This window comes from Micropterus salmoides, unplaced genomic scaffold (genome assembly GCF_014851395.1).
Source record: "Micropterus salmoides isolate LMB-PRFRI ecotype aquatic unplaced genomic scaffold, ASM1485139v1 Ms_hic_scaffold_10, whole genome shotgun sequence".
Classification (NCBI taxonomy): Eukaryota; Metazoa; Chordata; class Actinopteri; order Centrarchiformes; family Centrarchidae; genus Micropterus; species Micropterus salmoides.
The window spans coordinates 33,220,740-33,236,981 of record NW_024040041.1 but is presented as its reverse complement, the minus strand read 5'-3'; the positions used below and the strand labels follow the sequence as shown (position 1 = coordinate 33,236,981).

Sequence of the window (16,242 nt, the reverse complement as noted above, 5' to 3'; positions counted from 1 at the left end):
GACTTCCACCAAAGTCCTTAGACGCAAGTCCAGCCACTCAGCCGCCATCTTGGCAACGCCTCCGGGCAGCTATTTCGTACTAACAAGACCAGGCTTCTATCTGAATGAATGAGCAGAAGAGCCAGAACTGCACTTTCACAGGTCACCGAGACATAAAAACTACATGAATAGAATCAGCAGTAAAATCTAATAAAAATCTCTGAAAAAGTTTGACGACTTTGCCCCAAAATAAGGTTTAAAAAGAGTTTTTCCTGACCAGTTATGCTTCTACCGCGCATGCGTCACCTCTTCCACGCATGTGCAGTAGAAGTAAAACAGACCCTTACGTCAGTGGAACCACACGATTGAAATATGTTTCCCACTTTGGCTGTTAAAAGCAGTGATTGGGTTTCTTGTGAAAGGGGCGGGATAACCGCCATCTTTGCCGTTACAGGCTTTTCATATAGAGTTATGTTGAGGATGTGATTGAGTGGCGTGTCTCCTCTATAAAGCGTCTCTGCGTCCGCATTCACCTCCCTTAGATCTGGAGACTAGTATCTAAATAATAATAACTAGTTATTACTAGTAAATAGCGTTTAAATAGCGGCTAGTAAGTTGGAATACATGTTAAAACATCTTGCCATAGGTGTCTTTGCATGTGTGTTGCTTCCCTTCTCAGTCTGACTTGTGTCTCAGGGCCAAATTACGTCACAGATGAATAAAGATTTCTGCAGCAGAGGGAAAGAGTTCGATGCTGAACCCAGTCCAAGTTCCTCATTCCATCTCCCCTCACTAAGCTTCTGTAAACTCAGTTCTCAGCTCATGTGAATGATGCCCGTGCCCACAGTCAGTGTGATGTTATCCTCCTCAGCTCCAGGTTTTTATTCAGTCCAGCTGCAGCCTCGCCCGTAACCAAGGCTGGGTATCGGACCTCAGTACTTTCTGTGTACTGACCAAAGAGTGTTCACAGCTTCGAGTGACATTAACACATCAAATCACTCACGGCTTGTAAAATGTAAAGCTTGAACTACTGAAGATAAACATGGTCAAGTTTCTGTTGTGATCTTGTTAACTTGTTCTATCGTCAGATATTTCCTGGTCAAAGTCATACAATATTCTGTATAGTACGGAGCCCCCTAAAATCCCAAAACACAACACAAGATAATAACTTATACTCCTGATATGTGTGATATGTGTATCTTGTGAGATACAGATCTTTTATCTTGTGCACACTAATTTAACATCTTGTGCACACAAAGGTAAAAATAACAGGACTTTTGGGGCCCCGTGGTTTACACACTTTTTTTATTTGTAGATGCAATTTAAATAATATTTTGCAGAAATTGAAATCAACATCATCGTATCTAAACATCGATACCCAGCCCTTCCCTCACCTTTGGTTTACCCACTTCTTGTTTCTCCTCCTGATTCCAGGTTTGCTGGAGTATCCGAGCATGACGTTCAGTTTTTGTGGATTATAATTTGAAAACATTTGGCACGAACACATGTTGTGTGAGTGTCTGACTGCCTCCACCTTTATCTTTTCAGGATAGAGCTTACGTCTGATTTTACCTCTCTATAATCCACCTCAGCAGACACACAGTGTGTTAGGAAGGACATGGTAAGGTGATATTTCTGTTCAATAACCTCCCAGTAACACCAAAGAACCCCCAGTCATCTCCCTACATCCACCCTCAACACTTCACCAGTTCGGATCGACTTATTTTCAATAACCACTAGAAACATCTTAGACATTTTCTCTTAGGGGTGTCCTCACTTTTGTTGCCAGCAGTTTAGACATTAACGGCTGTGTGATGTGTTATTTTGAGGGGACAGCAAATTTACACTGTTGTACAAGCTGTAAACTCACTACTTTACATTATAGCAAAGAGTCATTTCCTCAGTGTGGTCACATGAAAAGATATAATCGGGTATATACAAAAAATGTGAGGGGTGTACTCACTTTTGTTGCCAGCGGTTTAGACATTAACGGCTGTGTGATGTGTTATTTTGAGGGGACAGCAAATTTACACTGTTGTACAAGCTGTAAACTCACTACTTTATATTGTAGCTAAGTAGAGTCATTTCCTCAGTGTGGTCACATGAAAAGATATAATCAGGTATTTACAGACATGTGAGGGGTGCACTCACTTTGTGAGATACTGTGTATTGATGAACTAGTAACTTAAATTGGTGAATGTAAATAGCAGGACTGGATGCAGAGACAGTTCTTTCTCTTCAGAGTTTTTTTTTGTATGTACATCGTGAACACATCAACAATTTCATCATTAAACAACAACAGAAATTAACACTGCATAGTTCAAGGAATGGTTCAACGTTCAGATGGATATTAATGTCATGTCAGGTTAAGAGTGAAGATGTGGTTAGCCTAGCTTAGCATAAACACTGTAAACGGGTGGAAACAGCTAGCATGGCTCTGTCAAAAGTTTTTAAAAAATACACGTATGAACACCTCCAAAGCTCATTATTATATTATATTATAAAATATTTTGTGGTTATAAGGGAAGTAATGTGTTGGATGTTTAGTCTTTATGCTAAGCTAGGCTAACTACACCCATTTGATTAATGGCATATGATTTCCCCATTTATGGGTTTATGTTTTAAGACTTAAAATGTTCATTATTCATTAAAACAATATTTTCAGTGCAGACCCGTGGTGTAGGGCTGAAGACCGTAAGCCACAGCACACTGGGTTCGATCTCGTCCAGGGACCTTTATTGATTATATTCCCCTTCACTTCCTGTCAACTTTCCACTACCTGTATGTCCAATAAAGGAACCTGTAACGATGAGATGGCCTAACTCTGTTTCCCTAAATGTTCCTCATTCTTTTTACATCTTCTGCTAGTACTAATCTTTTTACTGTGTTCTATGAAATCAGTATTTCTCTTTAATCAAGTGGTTTGGCAACAAACGCTCCTGGCAGCATTTCCTGGATCAATCCTCATTGATGATTGGGACTATTGGCACCGGAAGATTCACCAGTAGATGTTTAATATGCATGAATAAATAATCCGTCTATCCCTGTGATGCCTTCACTGACCTCCATTAATCCTCCTCAATCAACCTTTGATGGTACACTCCAGCAGTACTGCAGTATGTTACACTCCAGCATTACTGCAGTATGTTACAGTACACTCCAGCAGTACTGCAGTATGTTACAGTACAGCAGTACTGCAGTATGTTACACTCCAGCAGTACTGCAGTATGGTACACTCCAGCAGTACTGCAGTATGTTACACTCCAGCAGTACTGCAGTATGTTGCAGTACACTCCAGCAGTACTGCAGTATGTTACACTCCAGCAGTACTGCAGTATGTTACAGTACAGTCCAGCAGTACTGCAGTATGTTACAGTCCAGCAGTACTGCAGTATGTTACAGTCCAGCAGTACTGCAGTATGTTACAGTCCACTCCAGCAGTACTGCAGTATGTTGCAGTACAGTCCGGCAGTACTGCAGTATGTTACAGTACACTCCAGCAGTACTGCAGTATGTTGCAGTACACTCCAGCAGTACTGCAGTATGTTGCAGTACACTCCAGCAGTACTGCAGTATGTTACACTCCAGCAGTACTGCAGTATGTTGCAGTACACTCCAGCAGTACTGCAGTATGTTGCAGTACACTCCAGCAGTACTGCAGTATGTTACACTCCAGCAGTACTGCAGTATGTTGCAGTACACTCCAGCAGTACTGCAGTATGTTACAGTACACTCCAGCAGTACTGCAGTATGTTGCAGTACACTCCAGCAGTACTGCAGTATGTTGCAGTACACTCCAGCAGTACTGCAGTATGTTACAGTACACTCCAGCAGTACTGCAGTATGTTACACTCCAGCAGTACTGCAGTATGTTACACTCCAGCAGTACTGCAGTATGTTACAGTACAGTCCAGTAGTACTGCAGTATGTTGCAGTACACTCCAGCAGTACTGCAGTATGTTGCAGTACACTCCAGCAGTACTGCAGTATGTTACAGTACACTCCAGCAGTACTGCAGTATGTTACACTCCAGCAGTACTGCAGTATGTTACACTCCAGCAGTACTGCAGTATGTTGGAGTACAGTACAGCAGTACTGCAGTATGTTGGAGTACACTCCAGCAGTACTGCAGTATGTTGGAGTACACTCCAGCAGTACTGCAGTATGTTACAGTACAGTCCAGCAGTACTGCAGTATGTTGCAGTACTGCAGTATGTTACACTCCAGCAGTACTGCAGTATGTTACAGTACAGCAGTACTGCAGTATGTTACAGTACAGCAGTACTGCAGTATGGTACACTCCAGCAGTACTGCAGTATGTTACACTCCAGCAGTACTGCAGTATGTTGCAGTACACTCCAGCAGTACTGCAGTATGTTACACTCCAGCAGTACTGCAGTATGTTACAGTACAGTCCAGCAGTACTGCAGTATGTTACAGTCCAGCAGTACTGCAGTATGTTACAGTCCAGCAGTACTGCAGTATGTTACAGTCCACTCCAGCAGTACTGCAGTATGTTGCAGTACAGTCCGGCAGTACTGCAGTATGTTACAGTACACTCCAGCAGTACTGCAGTATGTTGCAGTACACTCCAGCAGTACTGCAGTATGTTGCAGTACACTCCAGCAGTACTGCAGTATGTTACACTCCAGCAGTACTGCAGTATGTTGCAGTACACTCCAGCAGTACTGCAGTATGTTGCAGTACACTCCAGCAGTACTGCAGTATGTTACACTCCAGCAGTACTGCAGTATGTTGCAGTACACTCCAGCAGTACTGCAGTATGTTACAGTACACTCCAGCAGTACTGCAGTATGTTGCAGTACACTCCAGCAGTACTGCAGTATGTTGCAGTACACTCCAGCAGTACTGCAGTATGTTACAGTACACTCCAGCAGTACTGCAGTATGTTACACTCCAGCAGTACTGCAGTATGTTACACTCCAGCAGTACTGCAGTATGTTACAGTACAGTCCAGCAGTACTGCAGTATGTTACACTCCAGCAGTACTGCAGTATGTTACAGTACAGTCCAGCAGTACTGCAGTATGTTGCAGTACACTCCAGCAGTACTGCAGTATGTTACACTCCAGCAGTACTGCAGTATGTTACAGTACAGTCCAGCAGTACTGCAGTATGTTACAGTACAGCAGTACTGCAGTATGTTGCAGTACAGCAGTACTGCAGTATGTTACAGTACAGTCCAGCAGTACTGCAGTATGTTACAGTACACTCCGGCAGTACTGCAGTACGGTACAGTCCGGCAGTACTGCAGTATGGTACAGTCCACTCTGGCAGTACTGCAGTATGTTACAGTCCGGCAGTACTGCAGTACGGTACAGTCCGGCAGTACTGCAGTATGTTACAGTCCACTCCGGCAGTACTGCAGTATGTTACAGTCCACTCCAGCAGTACTGCAGTACGGTACAGTCCACTCCGGCAGTACTGCAGTACGGTACAGTCCACTCCGGCAGTACTGCAGTACTCATTATTGCATTACTGGATTATAATATTGATGCATTATACCAGCTGGTCAAGCTAAAACTCCTGCTGAGCAGCTGAATCCATGATAAGACTTTAATTTATTATAATTTATTAGCTGATTATATTTTGAATTAATAAGAGATAAAAAAGTGCAGATTTCCCTCTGATTTGTCGTCGACTAAAAGTAAAGTATCAGAAAATGGTTCAGCAGTAACATCCAGCTGTACATGAAGGATGAGGAAGAATAATCTGATGAGAGAATATATAATAGTACTACAGGGACATTTTACTGCTTTAATACTTTATATTGTCCTGATTATCCTTGAGTTTTTTTACAGTGTGGTGTTAGTAGGTTTACAGGAGAGCTGAAACTGGTGCCTATTTTTACCGGATTGTTGTGTTGGGTGGGGACTTTTTCATCGGTGCAGCTCAGATTTTAGGAACCAGCTGCTGAACTTCACGTCAGCCTCGTACCGTCTGAGACTCTGTTCATCGCACGTTCTGACATTCTTCAATCAATCTGTTCTCTAAACTAAACTTCTCCTCTTCAGGGTTGAAGGAAAACAACTTGTTTGATGAGTGTAATTTTAGTTTCGCAGCCCTTTTCAAAATAAAACTCACGAACTGAACAGCAAAGTTTTTACTCAGAGACAAGATAAAACTTTATTATCAAGCAGTTTGAAGTGTTTTATGTTTAAGGACAGTTTCTTCTTATGTTAGTTATTTTTAGTTTTATGTAATAGTTGCTTCTTCTCTTTAAGTCCAGGAAGCCTTCTTGTTGCATGTGAGCGCCCTCTGCAGGACAAATACAGTCACTACACGTGCACTGAAAGACATGACTGCTTCATTTAGTTACTGTCCTCTAAAGGAGCTCTGACAAGTTTTTGTTTTTAAGCTATTTGAGTTTTCAAAATATAAACTTGCATTAAATCATTGTGTTGACTGTTAGAGACTTTTGTCAGATGTGTGTTGATTGAACTTGGGTTTGTACATTATCTCCTGAAAGAAATGGCAGGTGTGCGGAGATGGGAGCAAAAGAAATTAACAGCCTAGTTGCAGCAGCATCTTTTGAGTTTGAGAGAAACTTCATTAAACGACATAGTCAACTAATTATTATTATTTATGTGTTTATTTCAAATATATGTGAAAAAAAAAGAAACATTCTGCAAGAAAATGCAATCAAATCAAAATGATTAAATAACACAATAATAAATAAATTAATAATAGTTACAGGCATTTTTGACACTCTTATGTTTCCTTACACATAAAGATATACAGGGTTGAAACTAGTGTCCGGTACAGATAATGTGGTTTTTAGGAGTATCATCAAAGTAAAATGTCATGACTAATGGTTGCAGCTGTAGTAGAATAAAATAATCATACAGATGTTTCAGGATCAGCACTCAACAGATGTCCAGGTGTTTCCCTCAGCTCACATCATTCAGCCTCCGCCGTCTGGTTCTGGGTCACTGAGGGCCGAGCGCTCGCTTCCTTTTGCCTCGTGTATTTATCCCAGCCTGGGTCACATCTGTCAGCTTCTTGTCCAGCTGTGCTGCTCACCTGCTAAACCCCCCCCTCACCCACCCACCCCCCACCCCGCATGCTACCTGCTAACACCCCAGCTAACGGTGAGTGCCGCCTCTCAGATCTGAACCTTTAAATGGTAAACTGGTTTGGAGGAGCTCCGTCAGCTCAGCTGTGCACTGATGAGATTCACACAAACACACTATCGTTCCCCCTGTTTTCCAGGAGTTGGAGTGAAGCACTAATATTTTAGATTTCCTGCAGACTAATTAGTGAAATCTAATTTAAATCAATTTATTATTTAGCTTCAAACGTCACTACAAGTTGCTGTTCAGTAAAAAAAGACGAGTATAGAAACCTGAAGTGGTTCTTTTTAAATCTACAGGTGAAGAAGTACTCAGATATTGTACTGCAGTAAAAGTACTCAACTACAAGTAAAGGTCCTGCATTCAAAACCTTACTGAAGTAAAAGTACTCATGTTGCAGTAAAATGTTTCTCTGTTATATCTGATGTTTCTGGATTAATATTCCTGCTGCATTCATGTGTTTCATTTCACTGCTGCAGATGTTTTAACTCCTTTATATCCTGTTGGCTAGTTTATTCTGCAGCAATGCATCATGGTCTATAAGATCATCATGTGTTTGTGGCGTGGCTGTCCTGTGAGAACCTCGTATCCCTGAAGCTTTGTGACGATGCATTTTTCCAGCTGATCCAAGGAGTGTTTAAAGAGTTCATTCAGCTGACGGAAGATTTTCTCAGCAGGAACTCTTCATCCTGCAGGTTATCACCAACACCTGGAGATACGGGGTTTTCACTGGACAGGAAGGGGATGAACAGCTGTAATCTGTAAAGTCCTCCGCAGGGAAGCGGCCGTGCAGGTCGATCATGCTGCAGCTTGTTAAGTCCCATATTTGTGCTTGGACACGGTCAAATTAACAAACATACAGCCATTTGGTTAGGTTTAGAAAAAGATCATGTTTTGGCTTAAAAAATTAACTTTACTTACATGACTTAAATCACGTAAGTCTAGTAACTTAAATAAAAACATTCAATGTTGCCCGGCTTCCTTTCCACCCCAACCACCTCCTTCTGTTAAATATCCTGCACCAACCGTTAGCGTTAAAAAATAAACACTGCAGGGCTCCCCGGTGCGTTACAAGCTGACGCCAAGGGCCCTTGACCATGCGTCCATTATGTGAGAAAAGAAGTGATGAGTCAAGTCAAGTCAGGACTTTCACTCAGGGGACCGAGGTTGGAGTCCCATGTGGAAGAATAACGTTTTGTAGATGATTTACCTGTTTCAACACAAACCACCACCTCGTTCTAACCAAACTACCACAAGTGTCTCTCGCTGGACTGGTACAGTAAACGCTCATATTTGTAATTTTGTAATAAACAGTCATTTAAGTTGGTGTACTTTCCATCGGACACATAGGGTAGCTAAGGGTAAGACACCCCCCTAAGGTCAATGTCTATTTGCTGGCTCATAAAATAATATTTTATAGGTTTTTTTGTATCTTAGAGATGGTCCAGTTTGGGTAACATATTATAAAGTAAAATAAATACCTACAGTTGACATATTAATTTGTATTTAATGAAATGCATTTAGGGAAAATGCATTTTCCACATGAGGTAAGATGCCCCCCCCCCTCCTTTAATGGTGTGAAATCACTTTAATAGGTGCAAATTACAGATGCAATAAACTACAAGTAGCTGGTTAAAGCAAGAGGAATATAGACCCTTGTTGTCTTATGTTATTAGCGTGCCTATCATTTATTTCTCAGACTTTTAAACAGTGAGGCTGCTGGAGCTTCATTAGCAGAAAGTCTGAGGTCAAATATGCGCATGTCAGCTAGTTGGCTGCAAATCTGAGCTGATGTGAGCTTCTAACCTCAGACTCTGTGATAGTGAAGCTGCTGGTTGGCTGACGGGTCTCTCCAGAGTCTAAATGACATCTAACTTACAAACGATCAACCATAAAGGGGCACAGCGACCGGGGGGGGGGGGGGGGGGATCTTTCTCTCTAAACAATTGCATAAGTAATCTTAAGGCTCCCCTCAATGTAAATATAAAAATTTAACACAATTAAAAAAATGTACAGCTTATTTTAAATGACAAAATTGGTCACTTTTAGTTCAGTGAGAGGAGCTGCAGCCAGAAGAAATGTTGAGACAAATCTTACCCCATGTTACCCTGTGTGTCCTTTTAGGAAACGTGAAAATCGGCCTGTTTTGTGGTTTAGGTACGAGGACGTGTCGGTGTAGCATAAGAGAGTTAAATCAAATACTTAGAGTAAATGTACTTTTCACCACTGCAGTAACCAAAATCACTTTAAAACTTTTATAACTAAAAGACCAGACTTTCTACTTTAGGTGTTTATATATATACGAGGACGAGGAGCGTCTTTGTTCTTTCTCATCATTTCACGTCTGAGCTGACATGGAAATGAACATTTAACAACAAAGCCAATAAATTAAACGCCGCACAGGATCAAACACATAATTAAACTGTCTAAAACATGAAATGCAGATTGTGTCCGGTGTGATTTAATGTGTGCACAGTTAAAATGCATGTTTTAGATTTCTTAGCCCGGTGATCCCAACACCTGACTTCCTGTCTCTTTTCTCACAGCGGCTGAAGGATCCACAGAAGACTCCAAACACCCCTCAGCTTCTCTAGTTCTCTTTTCATTTTCTTCCAGCTGACCTGTGACGACGGCGAGCGACAAAATCAGCTGCTTCTCAACTACCCAGTTTGTAGGAAGTTAAACTCCTGTCCGTCTGTAGTGTAGGCAGGGAGGGATCGAAGCTGCTTGTGAATAGCAAACGTCTTTACACCAAAGTGCCTTCAGGAAACTCGTGTTTTTACCGGTCTGCTTGTTTGTGTTTTAAAGCGAAGGGAGACATTTCAGGGGCGGAGCCTCTAAAAAAGGAAGAGTTGTCAGTTGGTGGGATGTTTTTTGTTAATATGCTTTTAAAACTATTAAACTGTGATAAAAAAAAAATCCATATGAAGTTTAGTTTAGTTTGCGAGTTAAAACAGTAACCTAAAGGCCGCTTTCTGTCTCAACGACTTCCCGGCTTCAGCTTCCAGTCGTAGTTTTTCTGTTTTGGTTTAAATGTTAAAGATGCAATAAATGTGTGAAACCAGATGCAGCTTGTTCGTTGTGTTTTGTTTCAGCAAGAAGTCGACGAGGCTTCTGTAAATTCAGACACGTCATAGGTGCAACATTTCACATGTTATCACGCCAGTTTTTCCAAATCTGCTTCTTACAAATACAAACAAATAGAGGACTAAATCATTAAAAACTTATAAAGAGCTGGTGAATTTCAGTTGTTTGACAGCTTCCTCATTAAAGGAAAGTAACAGTCCTTCAAATATCTGTAAAAAGATGCCACCTCTGATGAACTGGACATCTCTTTATGAACAACCTTCAGTTTAAAGGTTTAATCCTCACGTCTATCTTTTCTGAAAGTCTTTATTGTGTTTAATATTTGATCCTATTTCAGTGAGAGTCCTCTCTGTTTCTCTGATCTGCTCCTGTTTTAATCTGATGCAAACTCAACAAAACATCCTTCATGTTCAGCACAATGTCCAGACTGACGTTTACTGTAATCCTGATCTTTAACGTCAAACACACTGCGTGCAGAAACTGACAGTTTAAAAACATCTGTTGTTCTGTCTGGACCTGAAACTCTTTTATTTTTTAATTATCATTTATTTAACCAGACAAACGGACAGCAACATTCACAAACGGGGCGACAGCCTGTTACAGGCAAAAACAATTCACAAACAGGTAATAATACTAAAATAAGAACAGACACAATTAACAAAGTAATTTTACTCAAGTACTGATCTTAAGAAAGCAGTTTTCACTTTTTACTGCACTATATTTCTCTGACAGCTGCAGTTACGTTGCAGATTCAGCTGATGCCTGCGGTAAATTTGTGCTGTTTGGTGTTTGCAGTGGAGAGTTTGGAGTAACGAGCTTGAGGTAATTGGAGACAGAATTTTGTTCTCAAAGCAACTTTGTCTTCATTGTGGCTTGATTCTCATAATGTGCTTTTTATTGGTAATGTTACGGGCCCCGGGCCCCGGGCCCCAGGGCGTGTGGACAGATTATAAAACCTGTAAAACAGGAGAAATGAACAACACTGGAAACTTGCTGCCGTAGGTCTTGACGGTCTTACCAGAATTTATTTAAGTCGATCAATAAAGTCTTTTTTTCACGTCACTCATTTTCCAACTAAGTTACTAAATTACAATAAGTTAACAACATGTATCTATCAAAAAAAACAGTTTCATACACGAATATGATAAATAATCCACCTACTCATCGTACCTTGTTCGACCCATTAGAAGGGAATGTGAACCTCTCACATAACAGTGGGAAAATAAATCTTTCCTATATTATCAGGGAATGTAAACCTTTTTTATTTTATATTAACAGGCTAAATAAACTTTATTGCAATAGCTCTGTACTAACTGACAAAGACATTGCTTTCCTCAAATTACCTGCGGTTTACAATGTTCCAGGCAAGATAATGACATTTAATAAATAACCAACAAAAATACTTATTTTTATAAACAAAATACTATTAAAACACTTTGAATATAAAAGTAAGAAAATGCCCAGGAGCTGGAAACATTAACGGTGGACATTTACATTGACTAAAGAGCGGGAGTGCTTGTTTTCATTCTTAACGGGCGTCCACAGAGCAGAGTGAAAGTAACTTATAATCAAATAACACAGTCAATACGAAAACAACTTAAACACAAGAGATAATGATTCACTAAGCCTAATTATCATTTTTGTGCTTTTGTGTAACTCACTGACCTGTAAAACAGGAGAAGTGAACAACACTGGAAACTTGCCTCGTTGGTTTTGGCGGTCTTATCAGAATGGCATGATTACGACAGCTACATCGTCAAAACAGCGGCCAACCGGCAGCAGGAAAGCGCTCTGCTGGCCCCTACTGTCTGAGAGGAGTACATATTCGTAATGCTAAACATTGGAGGACTTTAGTTACTCAACATCAAATTTATATACAGTGTTACAAAACAAAAGATATTGTTAAATTAAACCAAAGATTAAAGGTGACCATATATTTTGTGTGCGTCACAGTAATATTACATCTTTTTCTTTATAAATTATAATTTTATTCTGAAATATTAAAGGGCCTATATGTAGTTTTTCAATAAATCACAGGGCCAGAACTGTGACAGTGACTGTAACTTTACCAGGTTGCATATTTCTTGTTGCTAAGTGTTGCTAACTTGACCGCGGAGCCCTAAACGTCAATAAATGATACCCAGGGGTACCGAGGTCATTAAAAGGCCCAAAGGGTCTTGACCAAGCGTCAATATGTGACGAGTCGGGAGTGAGAACGTGATGGTTTATAATGGATGGCCTACAATGGGAAAAGGTAGAATCTGGTAGAAAACTGTAAAAATGTCAAATATAACTACTGTTCTTCTAAATGAAATGCTTACTTTACAAAATGCATGATTTTATAATGTAGGGATCATAAAGCGTGGTTTGAATAGAAGTCTATGAGGCCTTTTTTGCAACGAAGGTGTCCAGAGGGAGTACTTTGCAAATCTCTCAAATAATTCAACTGGCATTTAAAGGGTTAAAATCCAGAAAATAATTGATTATTTGGTATTTTTATGTAATAATGGGGGAAAAAAGCAGAAAAAAATATTGATATTGCAGTTTGTTTATGCATGTAAAGTTTTAGCCACGAAGGTGTCCACGGGGTGCAAAATGCATAGATAAGAGTATAAATGACATGTGAGAGTAAAAGATATTGGAATTCAAAAGAAGAGTTCCTGCAAAATTTCATGCCACAAGCTCTAAAACAGCCAAAATGATCACCAAATTTAAAAAAGTTGAGTAAAATGTACAAATATGCCCGAGGAGGGCATAAGGGTTAAATCACAAACACAAGGCGCTTCTTTGGTTACAGGCATTTATTCACACATTCACGTTGTCAAGCATGCCGTGAAAACTAGGAAAAATAAAATACACATATCATAAAATGAGTCGAATGCAATACAGAGCATTCTCATAGAGAATGATCATCAAACGAATATTTCACAACACAAAATAACTCACAAATCCATCACTTTGCAGGCGAGAAGCTGTTAAACTTGCAGATAATTAGCATGCTGGACGCTATGACGTTGTTATCATGTGAAACTCGGCTAATATATTAGCCGTGGTTAGCCTATCCAAAGCTATAAACAGAATGGAAAATAACGTACAAATAACGTCGCATACCTCATTTGCCGCGTTAACTCAAGGGGAGCAAAAGGAACCTTCGAGCTCTATGAGTCTTCACTCAATAAATCTTCATCACATCGCTCTACAGCAACCCCACTGTGACACAAGAATATTAGTTCCGCTATGAAATAAATTACCTGTTTAGACATACTTTATGTTGTCACGTGTATGTTCTAAAATATATTCAGATTAACAAACAAAAACATTGTTTTTAAACGTGTATATATATCGAAATTATTAAATGAACTTAAACGTTAGCTTATGCAGAGCGGTTGCTAACGTTATCCAGGGCAAAATACTGCAGTTGTATCGCTTTCAAACATTACTTTCCCAACTAACTCGATCCATGTTACTCTCCTGTGTACCGCCAGTATGATGTCAAAGTGTTGATTTAGCCTGCAAGAAAGGATGTAACTGTAAAAAGCAACAGATTTGTTTACTAGCCCATAGTGATGTAAGGCAGGGCAGCCAGCTAACGCTACATTAGCTTGACACCCGTCCCTTAAATTACGGAATCGTCCCGTATTTGAGAACTAAATGGCTGTTTGTCCCGTTGTCCTTAATGCTGCGTCCAATGCAAATCATTCCAGCTGCATTCTGTGAATACTTTTCTCCTTTTCTGCCCCCTGATTGGGTAATACTCGCTGCCACCGTTGGTTTCATTAATAGCGTCAGGTTCAGAGCCAATCAGTGTCAGATAAGGGCGGGTCTCTTGGCAGGGAGTCAAGTTGAAACGATGCGTCCCCTCTGAAACGAAAGTAGATGCAAAAGTACCGACAACGTTCTGTGTGGTGCACGGTGGCCTGTCAGACGTGTGACAGCATGCCGAGGCAGCGTAATGACTTAATAAAACGTGTTAATTTTCTGATTCCTCTGGATTTCATACGCTGCCTATTTGTTAATAAGTTCTGTGACAATGTAAATGAAGCACAGGCCTACATTATGGTGTGATTTGTTTTTAAGGTTGAGGTTTACAGTCAGACACATCAGCATTAATTTAATAAGAGATAAGAGAGATAGATTTAATATATTATATTATATATTATATTAAAATATAGTGCCTACTAGGTGTTGTGCTTAACCATCTATAGAATTGCCACCAGGCTGAAAAAAAACTGAAAACATAAATACATAAATATATTTACTGACCAATCATAAAAATGGTGTTGAATTAAATTTTAAATATTTGTAGAAAGGTTATGTGTGCTTTCATTGTTTGGATAGAATTACTGCAAAAAATCTGTGTTCACGCCGCCCTTTGCATTTACTCATCAGGAGCTCTGTGGAGCTTTTTCTGGTCATAGTTTTACTGCAGCAGTTTGAAAGACAAACACTCAGTGCGCACAGCTTCTTATCCACTGATGTTCATGGAAAATCCTTTGCAGAAGTCTTTCCAGTCAGTTCAGTTTAGACTTATTCTTGTTGTACCGATACTCAGGTACACAGCTTCTCCACCGGCTCAGTCGCTCGTTCACACCTGGTTACAATCCAAAAACTGCACCGCTAGTAACCGCTGAAAACTACATATAAGCTCGTCTCTTTTTAATTGTTATTATTGTACAGTAACCTCATGAACACATGCTGCTGCTGTTGTGCTCCTGAGGGCCACAGATGAACCGTCAGGAGATGTCACCTGAGTGTCTGTTGTGATTCACTTCCCAGGGTGCAACAGGAGCAGCTGGCGGCTATCTTCCTGTTGCTAAGGGCGAACCAGGAGGTGCTCGGGGAGGTGACGGAGGGCGACATGGAGGAGCAGCTGAAGCTCTACTCCCTGTGAGACGCCGCCGTACCGGCTGAACACTAAATCACAAAACCGGAATGTAAAATATTGTAGATTTACGTTTTGTTTTTGTTTTTTCTTTACCTTTATTTAACCAGAAAGAACCTCACTGAGATAACAAATCAGGTGAAACACCTGCAGTGTTATTATTTATTTAGTACAAATGAGGAACCAATAAAATTACGTGTGAGGGGAAAAAGGCCAGAGCTATTACACTGGAATTAATTTTACTGCTAAAATGCTGACTACTGATTTATTTATAGACAGTTACAGTATAACAGTTATATTCTTACTGTTTAACGTGAAATGCTTGTTATTATTAAAATGACATAAGCTGCAGAACTTGAGGCTAAGCCTTGGAGGAACATCAGACCAGCCTACACTGGAGTTAAACGGTGCTACGACGGCGGAGAAGATGTGGGTTAGTTGAGTCACACCAGAGTGATTTTGATTTTTTTGTTCTTGTAAGTTTCACACTTTCATCTAGGATTTTTGTTTTCTCGGTTTATTAACCCATCACCCTGGCAGTGAACAGTTAGGAGAATTTAATTCTAGCCTGCAGAGGGGCTCCATCTCAGAAACTGTCCCTTTAATTAATTAAGATTCCTCTCGAGGCTGCAGGGCTCGCTGTCTGAACGTCACGCTGGCGAGTTCACACGTTATAACAGCGGAACAAGTCGGGATTTTATAAATTTAATACTTCTCATCATCAACACCGAGTATAGATGTGGCGTGTAGTCCACGTGCAGGGTGACCTCGAGGTAACCACCAACAAAACCTGCTCGGAGGAGTTTAGAGATGCGGCGTGAAATTGCCATGGCAACAGACCTTTCGTAGTACGGGTTAATCGGGAAGTTGCACCCGACGTCGCTCCTGAAGTTACCTGGATAAGCCGGTGACCCCGCTGCGCAGTACAGGCCGCCGATGTTAGAGCTGAACCTGGATCAGCGTTTGCGTCCGGTCGCATCACGAAGGAACAGAAACTTTCACTCAGCAAACGTTAATGTGGTTACCCGGGCAACAAACATGGAGGACCAGAAGAGCTTTTCTCTCTTTTAATGGATTTCAGTGTGTTTTATCACATCACAGTTCGTTTTCTTACTCTGGCTCCTCGTGTGGTTTCCTGCTGTTGGTGCTCCGTCTGAACGCTGCCTCAAACCCCTCAGACCCCTCAGATCCCTCAGATCCC

General features: G+C 40.7%; 1 protein-coding gene across 4 annotated transcripts in view; it reads left to right on the top strand.

The window, feature by feature from the left end:
* The window catches only part of LOC119895488 (protein TsetseEP-like), a 42,011-nt gene extending 26,361 nt beyond the window's left edge, over positions 1 to 15,650 (top strand). The window contains exons 4-5 of one of the 4 annotated variants that reach the window (XM_038708652.1): positions 1,528 to 1,600; positions 9,619 to 10,138. In XM_038708652.1, the coding sequence (XP_038564580.1) occupies positions 1,528 to 1,561 (34 nt within the window). In that variant the 3' untranslated portion in view covers positions 1,562 to 1,600; positions 9,619 to 10,138. Of the gene's footprint in view, positions 1 to 1,527; positions 1,601 to 2,644; positions 2,792 to 9,618; positions 10,139 to 14,935 lie in introns of those variants that run through there. The other 3 variants (XM_038708661.1, XM_038708643.1, XM_038708668.1) reach the window with 3 other exon arrangements.
* The last annotated feature ends 592 nt before the right edge of the window (positions 15,651 to 16,242 follow it).